General features: G+C 41.7%; 1 protein-coding gene across 4 annotated transcripts in view; it reads right to left on the bottom strand.

The window, feature by feature from the left end:
- The window catches only part of dyrk4 (dual-specificity tyrosine-(Y)-phosphorylation regulated kinase 4), a 36,225-nt gene extending 11,235 nt beyond the window's left edge, over positions 1 to 24,990 (bottom strand). The window contains exons 1-3 of one of the 4 annotated variants that reach the window (XM_037768576.1): positions 24,865 to 24,990; positions 24,211 to 24,280; positions 2,950 to 3,033 (exon numbers count right to left, since the gene is read on the bottom strand). In XM_037768576.1, the coding sequence (XP_037624504.1) occupies positions 2,950 to 3,033; positions 24,211 to 24,280; positions 24,865 to 24,896 (186 nt within the window). In that variant the 5' untranslated portion in view covers positions 24,897 to 24,990. Of the gene's footprint in view, positions 1 to 2,949; positions 3,034 to 6,291; positions 6,794 to 11,255; positions 11,845 to 24,210; positions 24,338 to 24,864 lie in introns of those variants that run through there. The other 3 variants (XM_037768575.1, XM_037768577.1, XM_037768578.1) reach the window with 3 other exon arrangements.
- Positions 24,991 to 25,860: the final 870 nt, after the last annotated feature.

Raw genomic sequence — 25,860 nt, 5'->3', positions numbered from 1 at the left:
GCAGAATATTTTGGCATCATTGGGCAAAAATTCCATAATAACCTTTCAGCATATTGTAATTCAAGTGTTCTGAGAGATAACTAGGCTTCTGCACCTCCTCATGGCTCTGTTTTCAGGTTTAAAAAAATCTAGCCTTTGACGGGAGAATGACAAGGTCATATCAGAGAGAGAGCGCTCCTATTGGCTGTTCATTCAACAGAGGCAGCTGTCAATCACTCGCAAACTCCGATTAAGCGGTCAAACTAGGCAGCGCTGGTCAAATATAAATTAATACTCTGTTACTGTGATGCCTATATCTCCCCCCTCAAATGTTTTCAGAAACATCTTGTAGTGTACTGTTTAGCTGTAAAATGAGAAAGTTTGCTCCGGTTGGTGGGTGGTGCTTGGTATTTCCTCAACTGATCTCAACATAGTTGCCAGGTCACAAACTTTCTCATTTTACAGCTAAACAGTACACTACAAGATGTTTCCGAAAACATTTGAGGTGAGAAATAAGAATTACAGTAACAGAATCTTTATTCATATTTGATCAGCGCTGCCTAGCTTCACCGTTTGGTCTGAGTTTGTGAGTGATTGACAGCTGCTCAGAGACAGCAGACACCAGCTCAGCTCTGATTGGTTGTTTTCCTCCGGTCTGTGAAATCTTGCAGATGCCATTAGGAGCACCGGAGGACACAGAGGCACAGGATTTTTTTTTCAGATTACCTATCTCATGATCTACATAGTGACTGTTTTATAAAAATAATTTTTCTTTAATCATATTTGCTCCAATATGACCCACTGCTGCTTTAACTGCCTTGAATATGGAAATGTACATTAGCAACACCAATTCATAAAGTAACATGAAAAAACTCAAATAAACAAAAATAAAATAGGGTCAGATGATGGAGGAAACAATATATTTCAATCAGGTTTATCAAACTCCGAAAGCCTGAAATGTATCGCAGTGTGACTAGATGAAGGCAGACTGCAGTCTAATTGGCAAAAAGAGAATATTCAGGAAAATCAACAAAGAAATTGGCCAATTTCCACAGCTAGAAGGCTTTTAAGATCTTTTTTTTTTCTGTGGGGAATAACCCACTGTGTGTTCCAATGCAACAGAATAACAAATGATGAACTACACACAACAAAAGCATCTAGAGAGAGTGGGGCAAGTGTGAAGTCTAAATGCATTATTCTTTTTACACTGTAGCTACAAGCTTGTTATTCTTTCATGAGTATGTATCTGTGTCGGGGCGCAGCTCGTCAGTTTCGGTTTGTGTCCTCAGCTCGCGATCTACATCCCTTTCACATGTCTGCGGAGGCTCAGGTGAACCAGGACCCCCGGCAGGTAGTGGCTGGAATTACTGATCAGGTTGAGAGTGAAATGGGAACAAAAGCCTGTGCGGCTGGGTTCTGACAGTCTGTCTGTGGTGGCTCTGTGGGGGGGGAGGTGTAGAGCAGCAACCTGCTTTTCACTGGCTGCCATCCTGCTTGCTCCGAGAGCATGATTACATGTGTCACAGCCTTACAAGACTCATCCCTGGCAATGACGGGCAAAATTAGACCTCTGTCCTGCGCCAAGGTCTCTGGGAAAAATTAGACATCCTACGGACGTGTATCTGTGTCAAGAGGGGCATGACATTTAAGACACGTTTTCTCTTATTGAGCTGCAATTCCACTCAAATTTCAGATGGGGGAATTCAAAGCAAGAGCTGCCCCTACATTCTGCATGCTATCATGTAGCCTTCAGCAATGTACTGTAAATAGCAACACAATGAATTATTTCATATTAATTATTAACAGCATTCCAGGAAAAAAAAGCTTTCCCATCCTTACAGTACATAGTTCTGATATTTCATCTCACGTGTTAAGAGCTGCTGCAGGATCCGCCAACTTGGTTGTGACGCATAGAGATAGGGCTAAATATAGTTTCAAGCACCTGCCACAACAGGCAAAGGAAGTAAACATAGTTACGTGCCTGTACATAACCGGCAGGGAGCATGCTGCTTAAATAAGCTGCACTTGTATCAATGGAAATCTGTAAATGCGTTACGCCACATGTGTACAGACAGATGTGTACAGTCACATCCATGTTTTTCTAAGGGGTGTGTCAATATAGATGACCTGGATTGTGAAGATCACCATAGACATGTTTAAGTGAGGCTCTTTTTTTCTAAGGAGCTATCCTGTCCAGCCAATTAGACTGTTGTCAGGCTATTAAATGGGCGTTATCAGTTGCTATTAGCCTGATAGATGTGGGTCAATAGGGGCCTACTACACCCATTAGTAGGTTTTATCATCTATTCACATGGTAGATCACCGAAAGAAGGTATAAAAGAACACGACAGCAACCTCTCGCGACCATAGTAATTATTTTTGTTGTGTTATTTTAACCCGAAACACAATGTTTTTCCCTAAAGTTAACTAAGTGTTTTTTGTTGCCTAAACCTAAAGAAGTTGTAGTTGTGTTGCCTTAACGTAAAGAAGTTGTAGTTTTATTGCCGAAATCTAACTTTTTTTTTGCCTAAACCTAAAGAAGCCTTTTTGTTTGTGTTCAAAACGTGACGTTTCATTCAGTTTTACATGTTAGAACATGTTGCTTTTAAGTTTCACTTTTACAACGTAGTAGGCATAGTAGGCCCCTAATGACCCACATCTATGGTGCTTATAGGGACTGATAACACCTATTTAATTGCCTGATAACAGTTGAATCGGGTGCAGCATTAATAATCAAAGCAACATAATAAGCCTCTATGATGTATGCCAAAGCCTTTTATTTCTAATAGGAGAAGGCATTCTGGTGTGTGAAAAGAAAAAAACATAGAAGAAAAGACACATTTTTAGTGTTGATAAAATAATTTGAGTACACATAAGTCAAACACTAAGGGAAAAGATGCCATTGCTGATACGTGTTCTGGGTAAGCGGTGGTCAGCTGCTACAGCGTCTTACAGAGGGGGAGTGCTGACCTGTGAGCAGGGCCGGTTTGTTCCAAGACGATTGCCTTCTGCTGGGAGTCTGTGAGGGTGGGGGAAGGCCTCCGGTCGTGACGTCTGTGGGAGGGATGAGAGCAATTCATGAAACAAGATGAGAGAGAGAAAAAAGCTGCGGTCACGTGCACATTTTTGTGCATAACAACGTCATCTCTGATGTGAGATTTGGGAATCCTTCTACACCAAAAGAGATGAGTTCAAGCAGTCATCAGAATCAGAAATACTTTATTGATCCTGGGGGGAAATTGGGGTATTAGAGTTGCTCTTGTATAAACATAAAGAAATGTTATATATAGCAAATAACCCCAGTGCAAATAAATAAATGTAAAATGCTGCTATAAATGCCAGAATGGTATAAATAAGAAATGAATAAGAATATTTCTTGTCATAAAGAATAAATAATAAGAATACATAATACAGTATAATAATTCAGTTGCTTCTTGTGCTCATGCTGCCTGGATTCTCCAGTCTCTTCAGTAACACAAAGCCAGTGGGTTGCTGAGCGAGATTGCAGCGAGACGAGCAAAAAATAATGCACTGTGATCCTAAAATAGATTACTCCTGCAAAAAAACCCAGCAACAACAACAACCCCTCTTGCTATCCAGTATTCTCTGTGTACCTGCTGGTTTGTGCAAGTGTGTGAACATGTGCATATCCATGCGCCTGGCAGTGGGTGTACACGTGCCTCCGAGCCTGTGCACGCTGCAGATCCACTCACCTCAATGTGTTAAAGGGAAGCGATAATAAAACAACGGAGTTCCGGATATTAAAAAGAAAGTAGCACGCGCATTTGGAATGATTTGACACGATTCTCTCCGACACCAAGCCAGCTTACACGTGCCTTATTAATCAGCGGGTGAGCGTGCAGCTGTGTTGGGCGACACCATATGGGTGAAATAAAGCTTAACCCCCATATGGTGATACGTGCTAAACTCACTCTGTCAGTCTGGCAGTCTGGGAGGGAGGGGGTCAGACAGGCTGGGTTGGGTGTTGTCTACAGGTGCTGGATAGGAAACAGCTTCCCAGACATAATCTTACACTTAACCTCTGATTGAGAAGCAAAAGCAGCTTTCACGGCAGTATTGTCTAGAGGAGGACGAGACGCTGACCTGACTTCTGAGTCTCACTGGATGAAAGTAAACACATCCTGCAAACACTCACTGGCTTTGCTCTTCACATTAAAGCTGATGTGATCTTTCAGTAAGACAAGCAAACAACATATAGGGTTTGATACATCAATGTTACAATCTCAGGGGCACTGTGAGTGACAGCTGGAGCCATGTAGGTCACTGTGGCAGCTTGACTTCTAAAACATCACCTGTAAAGGTCTGCTGTAAGCCTATAATGAGCACTTAGCCGTCATAACTTGTGTCCAAGTGCCAATTGCACACGTTTCTGTATTTCTCACCTCTGTCAATGAGATCCAGAACAGCAGTGGTTCAATATTTATCATTGTCGGTATGTGTGCCTAAAATTCAGGTTTTGCAAAAGAAAACAATAGAAATAATATTTCAAACAGAGTGTGTAGTCCACTCGGCACCAGTGCCTGAATTGGACCAAAAAGGTGAGAAAGTTTGTGACCCGGCAGTCATGTTGAGATCAGTTGAGGAAATATCAAGCACCGCCCACCAGCTGGAGCAAACTTTCTCATTTTACAGCTAAACAGTACACTACAAGATGTTTCTGAAAACATTTGAGGCAAGAAATAGGCATTACAGTAACAGAATATTGATTCATATCTGATCAGCACTGCCTAGTTTGATCGGAGTTCGCGAGTGATTGACAGCTGCCTCTGTTGAATGAACAGCCAATAGGAATGCTTTCTCTCTGAAATGACCTGTGATTGGCCAAAGTCTCCCGTCACGGGCTAGATTTTTAAAAGCCTGAAAATAGAGCCAAGAGGAGGTGCAGAAGTCTAGTTTTCTCTCAGAACACTTGAGTTACAATATGCTAAAAGGTTATTGTGGATTTTTGCCCAATGATGCTAAAACATTCTGCCTACTGCTGCTTTAAGCTTGCAATGTGTTTACACAGAGATGCAGTTACGCAGGTGTTTAGGGGTGCACACCTAGACTCACCAGGAGGTGGTGGTACGCAATAAGAAGTCAGGGTACTCATGTGGAAAAAAATCAGAAGTGCCGGTTCTCAGTACTGGTGAGTACCGGTCTGTTTCAGGCACTGCTCGGCACAAAAAGGTAATTAGCTCACAACGTGCCAGGGCATTTATATAAAGATGAATGGAAGTGTAGACGAGGAAAGAGCCAGAGCAATGCCGACTCTGTTTCCGTGTGACTTTGCCGGAGGTAGGATCATCTCAGCAGAGGGGCGTGAGAGCAGCTTTGGATCCTCAGGGGTCAGTTGGTCAGAGGGTCAGCAATGCAATAAAACCAGGGGTAACATCAACAAACTGTGAAACTGTGCCCACTCACACTATCAGCTGTCAGACACGCACACAGTCATTTTCAATGCATCACACTGCCCTGTCTTTCTCACTGCACACACAACAGGCTGTTTCCTGCATGGCATCAAATGGGACCACGGGATGATCACTGATCAATCCGTGTGATCAAAATGAGTGTTAGTCGTTAGGATGATTAGTTTGTCAAAGCAAACACTCCATTATATCCAACTTTTGTTAGCTAAAAATGGTACAAAATTCCCAAAACGGCAAGGTTTAAATTTACAGCAATTTCCATGTAAGGTGTGTAAAATACACCAGAACGCATATAGACTTACAGAATCTGTCAGCACAACAAACACTTAAATAAGTAGGCGAAACAACGACTGAAATAGAAATGGATCAGATTTTTCATCATAGCTTGGCAAGCGGTCAGGAGGAAGGGGGCGTTAATACAAAATAAGCATTCAAGTGGGATAACTTAGAGGAGAAATGGAAATAATTTCAAAAGTGAGGATGACTTCACATTCTTGGCATTGATCAATAAAGATGGATAGAGAATGCACAGTAAAATGGTAGAGTGGTATTTTAGTTTATCAATGTAAAAGGATACCTGTGGAGGGTTTCTCCCAAAATGGAATTAACCTGGAAGGAAGCCCTGTATCTGGGCAAAACTCATTCTGATTTCATGGAAAAGCAAATATAGGAAGTTTACTATAGAGGAAGGGAGATAAAGCATGGTGATAACAATATAAAAAACTCTCTCATTGATCAGATAAGCAGACCAGGCTGCAATTATTAGGAAATCATAGTGACACTTTGATTGATCATCTCTCAAATCATATAAACCTGAGTGCCACAGTCACACTACAATTAACCACAGGAAATAACAAATTGCAAACAAATCAAAGTGCCTTACCTTGTTATTTATTTCTGGCAACATTGCTGTGCTTTAGTCTTTTACAGCTGCTTGACAATCCAAACACAGAGGAGAGATTTATAAAATCCAAGAAAGGCTCATTGTATCCAACTCTGTCAGTTCAGCCTCAAAACCAAAGACGCACTTTGCACAACTTCGTGAGGAGCACTGATGATGAGTAGGACAATCCCGATGACTGATCACATCCACCGACCCAAACCTGCAGCACTCCTGTTTTTACGCGCTAAATGCTCTGTCGTCAGAGAGGAGATTAGCGAGCAAGGAACAAGCTGTTGAGGTTTCTGTGCGCCTTGACGCGAACTGAAGGAGCCACCTGTTCAGGTTTCTGCCGCTGACAGATGGGGATTTCCCGATATAGATGTGTTTTTCTCTCCAGTTTGCTGTCGTCCACCTACACCACGACGTGTGACTGATGCGCTCTGCAACACCGACGCGCGCACGCCGTGGCCACACACACTCAATTTACAGTCACGGTTATGTAGACTGCTCCTCTCTCTCATACTGAGCTCCACAGAGCCTCGGCACTGGCATAATGTTGCCATGCAGACTCACTGTCATTATGGAGCTAAATCTTTCTTCCATCGTGGGAAAACAAATCTGAAAATTTCACTTATTCATAATTATTTTAATTCTCAAACCAGATGCAATATATGAAAGGAAAACAGGTTATAAAATGGATCACTCAAGAAAATATGTCTTTTAAGTTGGGGCTGAATTTTGGCAACAAATGATAGCCTATTATATCAGCAGATGGGCTGCCTTTCTCCTATAGAATTCCTCACTGGCTCAGATATGTTTAGTAAGCTATACTGACCAGGCATCAATGTCAAAGAAAATAGATTGCTTTTAGACCCCTTTTCCTAAGATTTTGTGCTAAATGGCTGCAGACAATAAAGAAATTGAATAATTCCTAACTTTGCTGAAACCCTCCAGAACTTCTAAGTATTAAATTTAGGGCTGTCAATCGATTAATATATTTAATTGCATGATTGTCCACAGTTAATCACGATTAATCACACATTTTTTATCTGTTCAAAATGTACTTTAAAGGGAGATATGCCAAATATTGTCACAATGTTGCCATGCAGACTCACTGTCATTATGGATCTTAAAAACTGAACTAAAAATCTGAAAATTGCACTCGTTTCCAGCGAGGCGTTTATTATTTCAAGTATTTTAACTCTCAAACCAGATACAATATATGAAAGGAAAACAGGTTATAAAATGGATCACTCAAGAAAATATGTCTTTTAAGTTGGGGCTGAATTGGAAACAAATGATAGCCTATTATATCACCAGATGGGCTCCCTTCCTCCTATTGAATTCCTCACTAGCTCAGATAATGTTTGGTAAGCCATACTGACCAGGGCTCCCAAACCATTAACGTCCAAAGAAAATAGATTGCTTTTAGACCCCTTTTCCTAAGATTTTGTGCTAAATGGCTGCAGACAATAATGAAATTGAATAATTCCTAATTTTGCTGAAACCCTCCAGAAACTTCTAAGTATTAAATGTAGGGCTGTCGATCGATTAAAATATTTAATTGTGAATAATTGCATATTAATTTGCATTACATTGCAAAATGTACTTTAAAGGGATATTTGCCAAGTATTTAATACTCTTATCAACATGGGAGTGGGCAAATATGCTAATTTATGCAAATGTGTGTATATATTTATTATTGGAAATCAATTAACAAAACAAAACAATTACAAATATTGTCAGAAACCCTCACAGGTACTGCATTTAGCATAAAAAATATGCTCAAATCATAACATGGCAAACTGCAGCCCAACAGGCAACAGCTGTCAGTGTGCTGACTTGACTATGACTTGCCCAAAACTGCATGTCTGTAAAGGGGAGACTCGAGGGTACCCATAGAACCCATTTTCATTCACATATCTTGAGGTCAGAGGTCAAGGGACCCCTTTAAAAATCCCCATGCTAGTTTTTCCTCGCCAAAATTTTGTACAAGTTCGGAGCGTTATTTAGCCTCCTTCACGACAAGCTAGTATGTCATGGCTTTATTATCATGGTTTTGTTATTTTTTTTTATTATTTAACCATGAGGATGGTCTCTTGAGATTGAAATCTCTTTTCATGATTGCTAAATGAGCTAACACAGTCAACATCCGCGAAAGGATTAGTGGTGAAAAAAGGGCATGTGATAGACTATCATCTCTGCTAAGACATCTCTGAAATGTTAAATTGTCAGAAACAAAAAAAGAAAACTGTCCTCTTCTTCTTTTAAACTGACCAATATATATTATTTGAGTCATGCAACAGAGTTGACAGACAGACTTCATCCTAAGCATGCTTCATTTTCTCAGAAAGCAGGAAATATCCTATAACTTGGAACAAGAGAAGAAACATTACAGCATTAACACTGTTTGGCCATCACGATGCAAATGTCAAGACAATTGTTTTCCGATGACTAATCCCCACTGCAGGGAAACAACTCAGTTGCTCCATTCAATGAGGAGCCCAGAGCAAGCAGATGAATATCATTAGATGTTATGCAACAGCAGTGGCCACTTCAGTAATCAGCCTCAAGACAGGATGAGCAGCAATTGAGGAAGCTGCACCTGCCCTCCTTATTCCACTCTCCTAATCTATTCTCTTATTCCCTAATCTGCTGTTGCCTTTAACCATACAATAAAAAACACTAAGTAATCACAAAGTTCAATCACTGGAGCTAGATCAGCCATACAGTATGTAAGGTGCCTGCTGGTGGAGTGGCCCTTCAGGAGAATGGGTGCACTCTCAGAAGTGGAAGCCTCCTTTAAATCTGGCCTGATTAATAACGACAAGGGCTGCAGCAGCAGCAGGCATTCATCTTATACAACCTAGATTGCAACCGGAGCACAACAGACCAGACTGTAGGCTATATGCCTATATGCTGCTGTAATTCAATTTTAAGACACATAATCACACATTACTTTGCATCTCATTTTAGCTCCACACTGCAGCATAATAGGACAAATCTGAAACAGAATTAGAAGAATTATACTGAATATGATAAATCGAATTATTGTAGATAAGCTCAAAGATTTTCATTTATATCAGACACCACTGTCTGGATATAGTGACAAAAAATAACTTTTTCTCATATTTGCTCAAAGTTACCGACTTCAGCTTTAAATAGATGTCGAATGAAATAACACAATGGTGGTTGAGCCTGTGGCCCACCACCCGATTAAACTGTTGTCAGGCTATTAAATTGGTGTTATCAGTCGCTATAAGCCCCATAGATGTGGGTCAATAGGGGCCTGCTACACCCACTAGTAGTTTTTATCATCTATTTACATGGTAGATCACCGAAAGAAGGTATAAAAGAAGACGACAGCGATCTCTTGCGACTGTAGTAATTATGACAGGAGCAGAAGCGGAAGTCCGGCGCTGTAGTATAGAAAGTGTGAAACTCCACAAAGGGTGGAGGTCAAGTGTTTGTTTTTTTGTTGCCTAAACCTAAAGAAGCCTTTTTGTTTGTGTTCAAAGGTGACATTTCGTTCAGTTTTACAACATGTTAGAACGTGTTGCTTTTAAGTTTCACTTTAACTTTTACAACGTAGTAGGCGTTGTAGGCCCCTAACGACCCACATCTATGGTGCTTATAGCGACTGATAACGCCTAGTGAGATTTTCTTTGGCAAATTACTTACTTTATCCTGATTTGTTAGCCGATTATTTGGTATGTTGTTGCTTTTTAAATGACAAAAATTAAACTAATTACTTGTTTATTGTTGAATAACACATACAATCTATGTGTATTAATTTCTCCTCCATTGTTGTTGTTCTGCACTTGTAGCCTACATGTAGGATGTGACAGTTGGTCTTTGTGGTATTTGTCCCGCCCCTCCTCTATTGTGATTGGATGACTAGGTAAACAGTGACAAGCGCAGCATTTTACCCAAAGTTGAACATTTTTCAACTCTGCGACCAGAAAAAACACCAAATGTGCAGCGCTCAGTGCAGAATAGATGCTTAGCGCTTTGTCATGCTGCTGCTGTTTGTAGCATAGCATAAATACGTGGCGCTCCTTTTGCAAAGTATTAAAAAAAGAAAAAAACGTGAACATAGTGGTTGTGGCAGTTGCTTGCCATCCCCTGCAGTTGGCTTGTTAACTAACGGTACTGCAATATTGTGGTTATTGTGACAGCCTTAGTGCTATGCTCCTGCAGCAACGCTGACGGTCGGGACGGAGTTATCAGCTGTAAGCGCTGAATGAGAGCAGTGCAGAGCAGCGGGCGTGAGCTAGCCAGTGAGCTAGCCAGAGGGGCGCGCTGACAAACACGGACATGCACTAAAAGCACGCATGGCCGGCCCGGCTATGTCAACAAAGCATGGAGAAACTTGGATTACAACACACACAGAGGGAGAGTGACTTCATTCTCTGCTCAGGTAGACATTACTCCTCTATATCTTTACATAGCAAATAGTTGTTTGATGCTACATTAATGCTCTGGATATCCCATATAGCACCTTTTAATATGGAAGCATGCAGAGAAAATGAAAAGCGCAAGTCATGCTCGAGCTCTGAACTGTTATTCAGAATCTTCAGTATGTAGCAGAGATCAAATAGAACATCATCAAACTGCTGTCAAGTCAGTCACTGTAAACCTTGCCACAGTTCACCTGGGAGAGTCATTATGCTGTGTGCATTTTTTGTCACCCAGGTGACAACGCATTGGTGAGCAAAACAATGCAGATACAGTATATCTCACCATGGCAACCAAAAATAAATGAAACAAAGCGTCACAGTTTATGTTTGCCTGACATAACCCAAGACTGTGCTTCGATTCTGAAAATAGAATCTAAAGTGCTCTGAACAGGAAAGAAAAAACAAAAAAGGGAGAAAGAATGAGTGTGGGCATATAGATAAGGTTTGGGCGGATGTAAAAATGGAAACAAATAGTTGTCTTGCCTGTGTTGCCTCCAAACATACCTCAGGTTGGACCCTCCTGTTCCTGCCCCAGCAGCAACCCTGGAGGAGGCTAAAACCACAGCAGGCAGGCGAGGTCCCGTCTCCCCACATAGCACATCACCCCATGCTGCCACAACCACACTCTGGAGCCCACCTCAGCCTCTAGACACCATTTCCAGCTACAGGGAGGAAGTCACTCAGCAGGTCTGAGATCAGATAGATGCCCTCAGAAGCAAAATGAAGCATGGTGTTGATGATGATGATGATGCCAGGCCTGCATTTCCTCCTGCTTTTAGTCTACAAGCTGTACGTCATGGCGTTGCTCCACTTGACAAAATCAAATTCCTCTCGAGCTTTGATTCTTCGAAGTTCAGTTACGCTGAGTTTCCATTGTCTTCTTTAGATGTGTACAAATCCTGAATATAGGAATGACGTAGAACTTCCTGTTGTTCTTCATAACTCTTCCCCTATGGACTCTGCGTTATATATTCATCTGAGGTTACATTCTGGTTGTTTGAGACCTCGGCTCCCCTTTGTTTTCTTCCTCGTCCTCCACACTATGTTTCTTTGCTCCGGGACACAGACAGAGTAGAGAGGCAGGCTGCAGACAGACAGTGAGAGGATGCTGTTGCTTTGTGCTGTTGCTATTATCGGTGAGGGAGTGCTCTCTTTCTTCGCCGCTGCCAGTGACGTATGGATGGGACTCAACAAGGGACCCATCATGAGCCGGAGACACAGCAGCAGGGGCCTGGCACTTAGCTTCCTGTAAAGGAGGCCCCTGGGAGTGCAGGTCCGGAGGAAGGATGAGGAAGGGGGGGCAGTGAGATGTGAGAGAAAGGTACAGTAGATATAGAAACCCATCATCCTCCCAGGTGGGCTCTTCATGGGGCTGAGGAAGTCAGGCAGGGAGGGAGGTGCAGCTGTAATGGGCCTCCCATGTGGTTCAACAGACGTCCGCAACTTTCCTCCTGCCACTGTATCTTGGAGACACCACCGGAGGGGCTGTCAACCTCACCCCCCTCCGTCTTTTCTACCGTTCTCCACCTGCTTTGCTGCTACCACAAACCCCCCTGCGGGATGCTAAAGTCATGCTGACAAATAGCACGTAGGTGAAAGCTTATCCCACCACACCCTGGCTGCCCCTGGCCTCCTGCCTGCATGCTGCACACAGCAGCAGGGAAGTGCAGAGTCCACAGCAGGACAGGACACCGTGGCTGAGTGTGAGCCTTATACTGCAGTATAGTCATGGGGGAACAAGGTGTTGTAATTACCTCTCTGCATCTCTTTATTTGATGATTAAATGATTTCCCGGAGGAGACTAAAAATTGATCACCTCAAGTTACAGTGCAGCATTTCATTTGAAATGTTTTGACATGTCCTCTTAGTGACTACAAGTATCTTACATAATTCTGCCCCTCAACCAAAAATAAAAGCTGTTCATCACCTCGTTTCGGTGACAGGAAAAACGTTGCTATTTCTGTAGCATGAAGCACCAGGCTACTGTATTCCATTACTGCCCTGTCAGCCATTCTTGGTGCTTATATGACACAGAGTGGTAGCTGGCTGCTGTATCTCTTTTCTTCTTACACATCTTTGGGTTCATTTAATCCATGGCTCTAATCCCAATGAAAACAGAGTCATTTGACCGGCTGTTGGCCTTTCAGAGCTACACCTTTCCCACGTGTTTGAGCCATCCAGCCAGATCTGGATAGAGTGAACAGCAGGTGGTTGGACAGGCTACACCTGGCCAGATGAGACTCAGTCAAAGCAAAGCCAAATGGACCATAACCCGGTGCCTTACATTCTGTTGGGCCTTGGCTAATCGCTGCCAGCTGCCAGACGTTCGAGGCAGACTGAAGCGCGGTGAGCCGCCAGCCAAAACAGACAGTATCAGAGTCTTCTTCCATTTGGCAGAGGGCAGTGTGGGTAGTTTGACCTGGCTGGCAGGTGGACTGCAGCACCTGCAGTTTTAGACGCTTCTCAGTGACAGCATGTCACCATGTGAGATATGGGTCGAGTTCACAAGTTGACACAAGCGCATACACTTTGACACACTTGCAGACAATTATAGGCTCAACTGTGGCTTATGACATGTTAATGGTGCTTGGCAATAGCGATGGGTCAGGGGTGCAGATTACCAAAGTGTTTTCAGGTGATGTTCCATCTGTCACGATCCAGGTATCTATAAATGGAGATTCAGTGGACTTAAAGGAACACTTCCTTTTAATCATATATGACATAAAGTCATGGTTAAGGTCAATTCCCTGTCTGTTGAACCAATTGTGGAAATGGATATAAATCCAAAACGGAAACCTTTGCTATAAATAGGTTATTATGTGATGTCTAGGGAGCCTACCTGTCAACAGTGGGATTTAAAAATAAGGGAAATTTACATTTTAGGCCATTGAAAAGGTTATAATTAACTTTCATGAACTGAAAACACACTGTGAAAGGGTTAAAGTTGTAAGACAAAAACACGGACAACTCCCAGACCGCAAAAACGCTGTGGTAGTGACTTGTCAATCACAAGGTAGCCACGCCCTAAAGCATACCCTGCTTTATGGTCTATTTGACTCTAAATGGGACCATAACTTACTAAATGAACATCATGCTGTATTGAAGAAGACTTGAAACTAGCGATTGAGACCATAAACTCATGTTTACAATGTTTACTGAGGTAATAAATCAAGTGAGAAGTATAGGGTCATTTTCTCATAGACTTCTATACAATCAGACTTCTATTTGCCACCAGAGGAGTCGCCCCCTGCTGGCTATTAGAAAGAATGCAAGTTTAAGGCACTTCAGTGTTGGTTTCACTTCTCAAACTCGGAGGTAGCCCACTGCATTTGATTGAATGACTTCTTGTCACTAGATGTTAAGGCTACCTACTGCCACCTGCTTTGCTGGAGGGGAATAGCAAACACATCAAATAGGCCTAGTGGTTATGCCTATCGTCAACCTTTTTTTTTTTTAGAAAGATAAAAAATACAGGAGATTTACAGGAAAATATTTAAATGGGCAGACAGCGGAAGAGAAGGGTTAAATACGGGAGAATCCCGGGACAGGTATGAGGGAGTTTCAATCCGACAGGGGTTCATATTTGCAAAGGGACGACTGTCTCAACTACAACTACTCTAACAGTGGTAGCTGATGAACAACCAGCGCACAGTCAGTGTATTTAAAGAACATCCAATAAGCTGCCATTATTGCAAAGTAATTACAATCAAGTCAAATTCGGAATGTTTGCCTGATTGTCCTCATTCTCTGTCAAAAGGACTGAGTGATTTGTTTGCGTGTTTCTTTGTTCAAGTAAATCCGTGCATGTGTGTGTGATTGTAGTGGACACAGCTGAAAATTAAGCAGGACTTAGGCCAAGCCAAATCCCATTAGCCATTTGGAGAGGCTCACTCCACCGTGGTGAAGAGGGTGAGACAAAAAAACAAACTCCTTAATTCATCTTGTGTCCAACAACAGTAGCACAAGACAGTGTTTGACTGTAGCTAAGATCTGTCAAGGTCTAAATGGGCAAATGCATCAGGCACAGTCCTTCATTATATGTTTGCTGCATAGCTTCAGTCAGGGACATTCTGTACTGATGCAACATGTTTATATATAAATATATACAGCTATATATATACGTACATGCAGCTGCTGGAGCAGAGGGCAACAGCAAGTTGTTGTGTTTTTATGACACATGCTGTAACTGCATGGTCAGTTTGGTGGCTCACTACGCCTCTTGATGAGTAACTGTGACAAAAAATAGAACAAATCATTGAAAATGTAGATAGAAAACAATCAAAATGCCATCATAAAATCATATAATTAACACTTCTATAGTTATTTTCAACCATTGCTACTAGCAACCAAGTAGAGCTGGACTATACAGGATGATATACATTTATATCAAATACAGGGCTTTCAACCAGGAAACCGGTGTTTTGTTTTGTAAGTAATGTTAGTGACGTTTGTCCCATGTTTTTTAGTGATATTTGTGACGTGTTTTACGTACTTATATTACATTGTTTCCGTACGTATTTTACTTAGTTTACGTACTTATTTTAAGCCCAACCATGATGTTTTTCTTAAACCTAACTAAGTGGTTAACTTAACCTAAACCAAGTTAGCAGTTCTGTTGACTAAATTTAACTGCGGACCTTACCGTAGTTTGTACGTATCCTCATGACACGCAGAATGTCTGTGTAATGTCGTGCTATTTATACGCCTTTCCATGAGACTGGGTTATGTGTATATAATAAGGGTTGTGACGATTCACTCAGCTCACGATACGATACGATACGATACGATACGATACGATACGATACGATACACGTTATTGGGTTCACAATCTCGATACGATACAATATTATAACAATAATTTTAACAAAACTTGAATGATGAAAATATATGACTGAAAAAATAGCCTTTTATTCAAAAGGCACAAAATGCAAAACAATGCTGTTGTTTGCCCAACAAATCAACTTTTTTATGGTATCAGTCCTTCCTCCTGTCCTTTGTCCTCCATCAGTCAATATCAGTCCTTCTTCCTGTCCTCTGCTGATGTCACTCTCTGCTGCAGGTAACGTTAGGGCTGGTGGGGGGGGGGACTTTGTCTCAGCCAGCTGATCAGTTTACCAGTAAGATACACGACAAACTAACCTAAACAGTTAGACTACACAGCCTACTGCCAGCTTTAGTTTCAGTCTTGTGTAGCCGAGGGTTACGTTGCTCCTATACTTTATGAAGACACATTCACTCAAACACGGCTTACTAGAGGGAACTAAAGTCATTCACAACTCAACTAAATAACTTACACGTGTTTACAATTAGCTGTTAGTCGCCGAGCTAACGCGCTCTGCTTGTGTAAATGTAGCGGCGGAGGATGAGAGACAGCGGACTTGCAAAGTTTTATTGCACTTACTAACAGCAACGAGCGCAGCGTCAACTCGGCGTGCGTTGTGATTGGTTCAATTTCGGCGAGGGCAGACCAGATTTTACTGCGCATGTGTTGTACCCCAAAGATATGATGCGTACTCAGCCTCCTTCCATAGGCCTTGCAGAGCAGCAGGAAGAGGTTGCAGCTGCCCGGAGCCCGTATGTAGGTAGTATCTATTATGCCCTGATATCGCAAATTCAGTTTTTCGTCTCGACGATGCATATCGTCACATTTTTATATCGCGATATTTCTTTGCACGATATTTCGTCACACCCCTAGTATATATCTATATATCTATTAGGTATAATAGCCACGACCTAGTTTGTCGACAAGGAGGCTAAATAACGCTCCAAATTCACACAAAATTTTGTTGAGGAAAAACTGGCATGGACATTTTCAAAGGGGTCCCTTGACCTCTGACCTCAAGATATGTGAATGAAAATAGGTTCTATACCCACAAGTCTCCCCTTTACAGACATGCCCACTTTATGATAATCACTAGCAGGGACATTTTAATCGATTGACAGCCCTAATATATACATAAAATCGTTAATTTGGACAACAGAAATTTGCGGAGCAATTACATTTTTATTCATTATCACAATATGATTCTACTGAAAGTCAATAATTAACACTGAATTATTTCTCAGCCTTAATTTCATTTGAATATTTTTTTTCTTTGTGCTTCTTACTGAGATCCTTTGCCTATAGTGACATTGTTTCTGTCACATACTGTACACTGAGAGAGACACATTTTCCCCATCATTTACAATTTATGTGGGTGTGTTTGTGTGGGGTGGTTGATGGAGGTGGAGGTTGACCCACTACTTCATATTTGTGTCAACGGCCCGACGAGACACCTTACATACAGAGTACACGTAATCCTCTCGTGCTTCATAATACATGACACATCACTTCATGTACTGTAATAATGACAAACAGACATATAAGAGCTTCCTGTCTGTCTTCTTTGTCAGACACAGACCCCAGACTGTCAGAAAAATTGCCCGAATTGGGCCACAGCTCACGTTCCCCAGCCTTGTTTAGCAGACGATTGGACCGTGGTGGTATTATAAACAATAGCCTTTTTCCCATGTCCCCAACTGTGAGTCTGAAATATGAATCCCTCACTTTTGAGGCTACTCTAAAATACAGACAAACCTAATCCCTGTGCTCCAATGGCTAAACAACTTGATAGAATCCTCTTAATACCACTTAATGACTGAGGGTCACACTTTCTTGTCATCTAGTGCAGTATCACCAAAAACAAACCTCTTTCACACATCCATACTGTATCTATGGTTCTGTCCTCAAATCAGTCAGTACTAAAACTCTATTCCTACTGTTTGCTATCTCACCAGCTCTCCAACCAAATAGCAAACCCTCAAAGATATATGACCTGGAACAACGTCACTGACACAGCATTTTTTCCTTTGTTTCTGTCCCCGGCATTAAAGTTTGAAATGAGAAAATGCAGGTGAGGTGATGGCAAGACGGTTTTGTCCGGTAGAATCATAAGAATTATTTTACTTCCTAAAACTCTTTTGTATAAGGATTCAGTACAGAAACACAGGAATCTAAACATTTTGGTACAAGAGGACATGAAATTCTTACTTTCATTAGTTTCTTCAATGTCTGATGATGAATGTCAAAAAAACACAAGCATGGAAATATTAAAAATGTTGCAATAGTAATACCGTGAGAAGTTCACTGATGTCCTGACCAGTTTCAGTGATGTAGCCATCGTTGGCATCACAGCTTTGCATACTTTTAGTTGTTCTGTTCTCGAAAGAAAATATAAAGATAATACTCAATGCTCAAACATGACGATTTTTCAACTGCTCCCAATACAACCTCTACTTAAAACGCCACCGTCTATACTTTTCAGACCAACAAAATCTACTGTCTTTCTCTCCAAATTGCTCAGCTATGTGAACCTTACCTCATTAATCATTCTGTCATCTAAGATCTGCTGCTTCCCATCCCTGGAATGAGACCCGACCCAGGGCCCCATGTCTGGCTCTGCTTGCGCTGCAGGACTGTTATGCTGTTATTTCAATAAAGGCGATCAGATGAAATAATTGCCCCACAGCTGAGCGGGTGTGTGGCGTAAAACTCACACAGGTGCGTGTGTGTTATGTATGAGATTTCTCAAGTGAGTTTACCTCCATAATCAAAATGTGTGTGTGCTAAATATGCTTACAACACTGAAGGCTTTGGCCCCTATCATGTGCAGCGCGGGTGTTGACCTGAATGCCCCAGACTCTGCCCTGCCAGGTCTGAGAACCTGAGGACGGAGGAGGAGCGCTCGTGCAGCCAGGCCCGTGTGAGTGATGACGGCCTGACGGATGAGTTCTTACCAAGAATTCGCACCCTTCTCTTTTTACTTTCTTCTTAAATCTTCCTGCCGTTGCTAAAACCAGCTAAGTAATGCAGAGTCACTGCCTGTATCCCTCCACCCTGCCCCCTGAGCCCGTCTCCTTGCTCCTACAGGGGTTGTGGGCAGAGGTAAGCTTTGGTAAGATGAGCGTTGTCCGCCCTTCTTTTGACCCCCATAAGTACCGACTCTCCTGTCACCTTCTACAACAACCCCGCAAGGCGATCCGCTTTTGTCACCACCCGGACACAAAAGACCCCATGTCCGAGCTAGACTGACACGGACAATACGTTGCCTTCAAACTGTAACAATTAGCGCAAATTGCGGGGAATTAATCTGATGACATGTGTGACACATGTGGACAATGAGGACTGAAACGCTTGTTGTCTTTGGGTGCCAAATGCAAGAGAGGCTATACTGTTCCACACAGTGTCATGAAAACACAGCGGACAGATACGAGCGTGTAAAGGAGATCCTGTCTTAGATTCTAACGGCTTTATTATCCGAGGCTCAGGTGTTATCCTCCCAACTGGCATTCAGGCCTTTTGTCATTCAACAGATGCTGCAGGTATATACTGACACACTCTGGCTTGTGAGACCAACACAGGCATGAAGGTTAATCCTGATTATTTTTCAATCACTTTATATAACACACTTTAAACACCACAAGCTCTGGTGGATGTAAAATTAAATGTCTCAACGTTTATAATATAATAGATTATTAACTGTGGGAGCTAAAATAGATATAAAATATGATTACATAAAGTCAATTGTGCAATCACAGTAAATATTTAATCAAACTACTTTTGGATTTGATTAATCTACAGCTGGCAAATTGATCTTTTCTTCTCCTATTCTTTTTTCTAAACCATATGAATCTCATACAACAACTGGGCTCTTGTCGCAACACAGTCTCACGGCAGTTCATAAAATAGTCAAGAAATGTAATCTATTTGATTCGCGTATATATAGACATGAATTTCCCTTTTTTTCCTGACGCCATGCGTTTTCCTACTAATGTCCAGCAACACGTGACGTACGTGTAAATTTCTGCCCCAGTCAACAAAATTACTTAGTTGAGTTTAGGAAAAGATTGTGGTTTGGGTTAAAATGACACCAGAAGTGGCGTAACTTAAGTACGGAAGTTACGTGACAAAAACTACTTAGTTAGGTTTAGGAAAATATCGTGGATTGGGTTAAAATTACTCTGGGAGTGACGTAACTTAAGTACGGAAGGTACTTCACAAATAAATCAACATTGACTTCTGTTTTCACACAGGACACTAACACCGGCCTCCTGGGCAAAAGTCTGGTGTTTTTTGATCCACCCATCCACCCCAACATCCTCCCTACATGGCGTTTGCCGCTCTTTATACTTCCCGGTTCACTATGTGGATTACATAATAATTGATTTCGTGCTCCCCATAATAAAGAAATGGGAAATTTGTGTCTGTGTACACAAATCAATATTAATTAAATAATTACATTTCTTGACTATTTCACAAACTGCTGTGCGACTGGGCTGCATTTTATTTATGCTATTATTATTGTTGCTAGTATTACTGGTAATTTTAGTTGCAGCATTTGCTGGTTTAGACACAGTGGTGGTAATGTTTTAATGCCAATTAACTCCAAAATAAAATATTATTATAATTTAATCATGTATGAAGGAATCAGTGAGCCTAACAAGGTAGGTAACAACAACCAATCCTCTTATATAACAACATTTTAGATAAGACCTCACACATGATTACACAATGATGCTCGTGAGCCTATGGAGATGGAAGGAGAGGGTGCAACGGGGGATGACGTTGGCATACCCTGTTTAGCAGCTCTGCATTGCATGACTCACCGTTAAAGGAAAACAGACGCTTCATGCAACCGAACCAGGCACTCATTAACAAAACTCCCTGGGTGGCTGTTTACCCGGCATTCTTTGGAAATCAAATTAATCTTTATCAGACTCAGGGAGTGTCTCAGTCCAGCTGTCCATGCCGGAGCACCTCCTTACCACGGAAACCTGCAGCTGTGACACGGCAGCACAAGTTTAGTCTCAGCCTTGGCAGTATTAAGGCTAAACGCAGCCCAGGCTTTCACAGTACTGTGTGGACCAGTGGGAGGGATAACAGTCACCCACAACAGAGAGGATGCTGCTATGCCTGGGTATGTTAACGTGCTACATGGAGACTCACATGTTGAGAAGCGTGGGCCATGTGACGGCCCTGACAGCAAGCCAGAGGGGATTCTGTTGGCACACATGAATACTTGCAAACATGGGCTCAACTTAAACTGCACACGTGACCACACAATCTCATGCACACATATGCACAAGTAGAAATAAGTAGAGAGGTGATTAGAAAGGATTGCATTATATTGGCTAGAACAGAATTCATACACAGCGTGTGGCAGTTTGAACCCTGTGCTCGGTGACACTGATATCAGCAGAGGTGAGCTCCCTCTCTCCTAAATGACTGCGTTTAATTCAAGGGGTCCGGTGTCAACAAAGGACCAAAGCTGTGATGAGAAACCCTATCAGGGGCAGGGTTCATCAGAATAATGGGGAGGCACACTCCCTATTCCACAGTCTGTGGGGGTAAAGGCTGGGCCATGTGCATCATGGGTCTGCCCTGACTAACAGTACTCTAAAGCAGGTCATGAAGTGCACATAATATAATCAAGGTCATGATCTCACAGTAACATTGATTGTTTTTATACAGATGAGTCGAGCAACAGAAATTGAATCTGCAATTATTTTTATAAAAAATAAAAATAAACTGAATATCTTTGGGGTTGAAAACATCACCTTGACTTCTGGAAAACTGTGACAGACTTTTTTCCACTATTTGCTGACGTTCTACAGACCAAACTATTAATAGACTAATTGAGAAAATAATCAGTGGCTCAAAAACGTTCAAGAATCCTGAAGATAGAATATACTGAACAGAAAATGTAATCTGACAACGTGTCCTCATGCAAAGGTTCATATGATTTATTACGAAAACTTATTCCTCATCTTTTGTGCCTTTTCCTACGAATGTCCAGCAACACGTGACGGACGTGTTCATTTCCACTCCAGCACTTTCAAAGTAAAACTACTTGGTTAGGTTTAGGAAAAGATCGTGGTTTGGGTTAAAATAACACCGGAAGTGGAGCAACTTAAGTATGGAAGTTACGTGACAAAAACGACTTAGTTAGGTTTGGGATAAGATTGCGATTTTGGTTAAAATAACTCTGGAAGCGGTGTAACTTAAGTATGGAAGGTACGTGACAAATCAACGCTGATTTCTGGTTTCACACGGGGTACGAACAGCGGTCTCCTGGGTGAGTCTGTTGTTTTTTGATCCATATCCACCCTGACCTCCTCTCTATGTGGGGTTTGTCAATCTTTATAGTTCCTGGTCCATGATTACATGGAATACATACAAATTGATTTCATGGGATATATACAAATTACAGTGCATTACTTTTTTCGTAGGTATAGATATGAACGGTTAATAGCCTGAATCTGGCATAAAGGCTCCAATACGTCTGTGCTGCAGTATTCATATTTTGGCATAAATCCTCAAGATTAGTCTTCAGCGAGCGGACAAATACCCAAAAATAAGTCCTGTACGTCCACACAGTATAATGTACCGCTTTATTGGAAGGATCTGACAGCCCATTCTTATGTAAACAGAAGGCTTAAATGACGAAGGTGGACGTCAGTAGTGAGTCATATCGTGTAAAAGCTACAACCATGGAAACACGTTGCCTGCTACAGTCTCAGGGCAATTCACATCTTGAAGTGCATCTGCTGAGAGCAGTTGCTTTTAGTTGTAATAACGCAAATGCTGTCTATTGATAAGCACAACTTCGAAAAAGAGAAAATCTTTTGAACTGACACTCTGAGCGTGGAGTCCACTCACAGTATAAACCCGTAACAGCTTCAAATGATGCCTCAGATGCAGCTCTTTCCAATTTCTCACTGATGTTCAAAGATTTTCAGCATTCTTATCTCGAGTGTCTTTTGGTTTAACAATCTGTCGGCAGTGCCATTAATGAGAATATCTATGTGAGGGAAGTGCTGAGATCAAAGCAAATACAAGGACTATGATGGGATTAAGCATTAAAGAGTTTGGCCAACACATTCATTCCTATTATCTGAATCTGATGTCCTTCATGCCCCATATTCATATGTTATCTACACTGTTTCCTCCCTATTCATCTATTTCCTCATCAAACTGTTTCTGTTATAATAAACCCTGAGCCCAGGTAGCTTCAGAGTGAGACGACCAGCAGGGTCCTGTACAATGTTCCACATCAAAGGGATTTAGTTATTTGCTGCTCCACTGGCTTGTCCGCCCTCATGGCAAAGAGGTCCAAACTGTATTCAAAGTTTAATCAACAGTAAGTAGAAACGTGTCCTATAGGAGCTCAGTGAAGGAGGTCCGAGGGGCTTTGAAACAATTTAATCCCTCCATGCAGGAAGGGAGGGTGTGAATCAGTTTGTTGCTGCGTGGACGTGTCCTTGTAAAGTTGTGGAACTTTCCTGGTAGAGGAGAGTACGTACGTGGTGTCAGCGCAGTAGACCTCCGGTACAGTATGTGGCCTTATAATGGCTCAGGGTTGACTAGTTTTACTCTCCAAATATTTGCAAATAAAAACAGCGGGCGCCTCTCTCAGATTCAGGTTCAGTGGTGCCGGCCAAGAACATCACAAGGCAGAGAACGTTCCCTAATAAATCACTTCTGCTGACGGCACACAATCACTTAAATAACATTTATTTAATGGCCTGCAGATTAACACTGGGTGTAGGGTTGCTTGGGGGCACGCAAAAACATGGCCACCGGCCACCGGCCACCGGCCACCACCATAACTTATTGTACTGAAGCCAGTGGTGGCTGGTGACTCCAAAACAAACCCCGAACCCACGGTGTCATGTCATTTTATTTAGTTACTTCTCTTATTTTTGCACTTGTACCTCCGTTTTATGTATTAGCTCAGGGCTGCTTGATATATGTGCTCTCATGTTCCTACTTTTTATATGTTATATGGGGGAGGAGGCTTACATGGTATTCAGATTTTTTTTTTTAATTTTGTAAATCTTTTAATCTGGAAAGCACTTTGCGCTTAAATTTGACAAGTGTTAGGTAAATGATTATTATTATTATTATTTCTTCCCCCGCCAAGGCCAAGCGGCGAGCGGGAGGATTTGACGTGTTTTGGCCAATCACAGATAAGCATGAAAAAAAAGAAATGTATTGAATTGATAGATGTCCCGCTCTAAGGGAGGACGAGGACCTGCCGTCCTCCTCTAACCTCCACGATGCCCACAACCACTTCAAACACACGGGCTGCCCTTTGCCCTCTGCCCTGCAGGTGTCACTGTTGAAGTATTTTAATCAGGATTTAAGTAATGGATTTTTTACAACGAAGAAAGAAAAAAATATTTTATAAATGATACTGAGATTTGGTAATGGTTTATTTCAACCAATTACTCTTTTTTTTCTTTCATATTTTGATCTCTCTCTCTTGCCTCTCAAAAGTAGAGGAGGAGCAACCTCCCCTTGCCTCTATGGACCAGCCTCCATACCAACTGCAGCGGCAAGACTGGCAAAAAACAAAACACAAGTCTATCAAAGACTTAGTAACCACATGATACATTTATCAGGAATGAATCCTCCTACCTTGATCAGCAGCGGAAAAGTGCCTTTTCTCTCCTTTAATAGCTTTTCCAGCTTATTTTTGGAGCCAATTCTGTTCCAAAGGAAAAATCTGAGTTTAATATCACTACACATAAGGCAATGATGCCAATACTTATTGCTTCATGGTTCAAAAATAATATATAGGCCTATATATTAAAAAAGCACAATATCTTAGAGACATTCTTATAAATCATATATAGACAGTCACAGCTGTAAGATCAAGAGCCTTTTTCACATGGTGCAGCCTTTTGCATAAACTACACTGACACCTTCTGGGCACATGTTTGGCTTGTCTTATATTAAACACGTTGAGCTCTGCTTGTTTTATGGAGGTGTCAAGTCAGTCAGATAGTTTCCGGTGATAAACAACCAATGGGGGTCAAGTATCTCAACAATAAGTAACCTAATCACCCAAAGAGAAATAACTTTTGTAAATGGTACCTGACGAAAGTTAAATAAATACATTAATATTTTAGGCTGTACACAAATTTTCTTTAAATCTATAGGCTACAAGGTGAAATTAATATTATATTGAAGACTATAAAGAATGCAAAGATATTGTGTGGCTTTTAAATAACATTAACTACAAAAATCTAACTTATTGTCCACAAACTTTCAGGAGAATATCGCACTAACCTTTTCTCTGATGATTTGTGGGGTGCGCTCATGGTGAAATAAAGCAATAAGGTGGTGGTGGTGAAGCGGTCGTGCGCGTCATGCCCAGTGGTTAGTCCGAACTGGTGCTACCCAACACACAGCTCACTGACTGCTTATCCAAAACACAATGGCTGTTCTTCTCGCCACACTAAGTACTCACTGAAAATTTGATTCTCCCTTTTTTTTTTTCTGTCCTGGCAGCTTTTAGGCAGGTGATGACGTGCGTGCTTGCGCGCGCGTGTGTGTGAGAGAGGGGAGAGGGAGAGAGAGCGCGAGACAAAGGGAGAGCCAGGCAGACACCCACTGGGGATATACATTTTCCACATACTGTAGGTGTGTAGCATTGCATTAACAAACATTTACTGACTGTTTAAAGCTTCATTTGACATCAGGATTGCAAACTTCTAGACATAGATGTGTGAAAGGCTCTTTTAAAAAGACAAAGTTAAAGCAGCAGTGGGTAGAAGTGGAGCAAATATGATTTAAAAACGGTCGCTACAGTAGTGCATGAGACTGCAGGTAAAATGAAAAGAATCACGTGCCTCTGTGTCCTCCAGTGTCCTCTGGTGTCCTCCGGATTTAAAAAAAAAAAACCACTTGACCTCCACCCTTTATGGATGTTCACACTTTCCATACTACAGCGCCGGACTTCCGCTTCTGATCCTGTCATTACTACAGTCGCAAAAGATGGCTGTCGTCTTCTTTTATACCTTCTTTCGGTGATCTACCATGTAAATAGATGATAAAAACCTACTAGTGGGTGTAGTAGGCCCCTATTAACCCACATCTATGGAGCTTATAGTGACTGATAACGGCAATGTAATAGCCTGACAACAGGTTAATCGGGTGGTGGGCCATAGACTCAATCCCCATAGTGTTATTTCATTCGACATCGATTTATAGCTGAAGTCTGTAAATTTGAACAAATATGAAAAATAGTTATTTTTATAAAACGGTCACTATATCCAGATGTTC

This window comes from Sebastes umbrosus, chromosome 4 (genome assembly GCF_015220745.1).
Source record: "Sebastes umbrosus isolate fSebUmb1 chromosome 4, fSebUmb1.pri, whole genome shotgun sequence".
NCBI classification, from domain to species: Eukaryota; Metazoa; Chordata; class Actinopteri; order Perciformes; family Sebastidae; genus Sebastes; species Sebastes umbrosus.
Note: the sequence above shows the minus strand (reverse complement) of the source record. Positions and strands in the feature narration are given on the sequence as shown.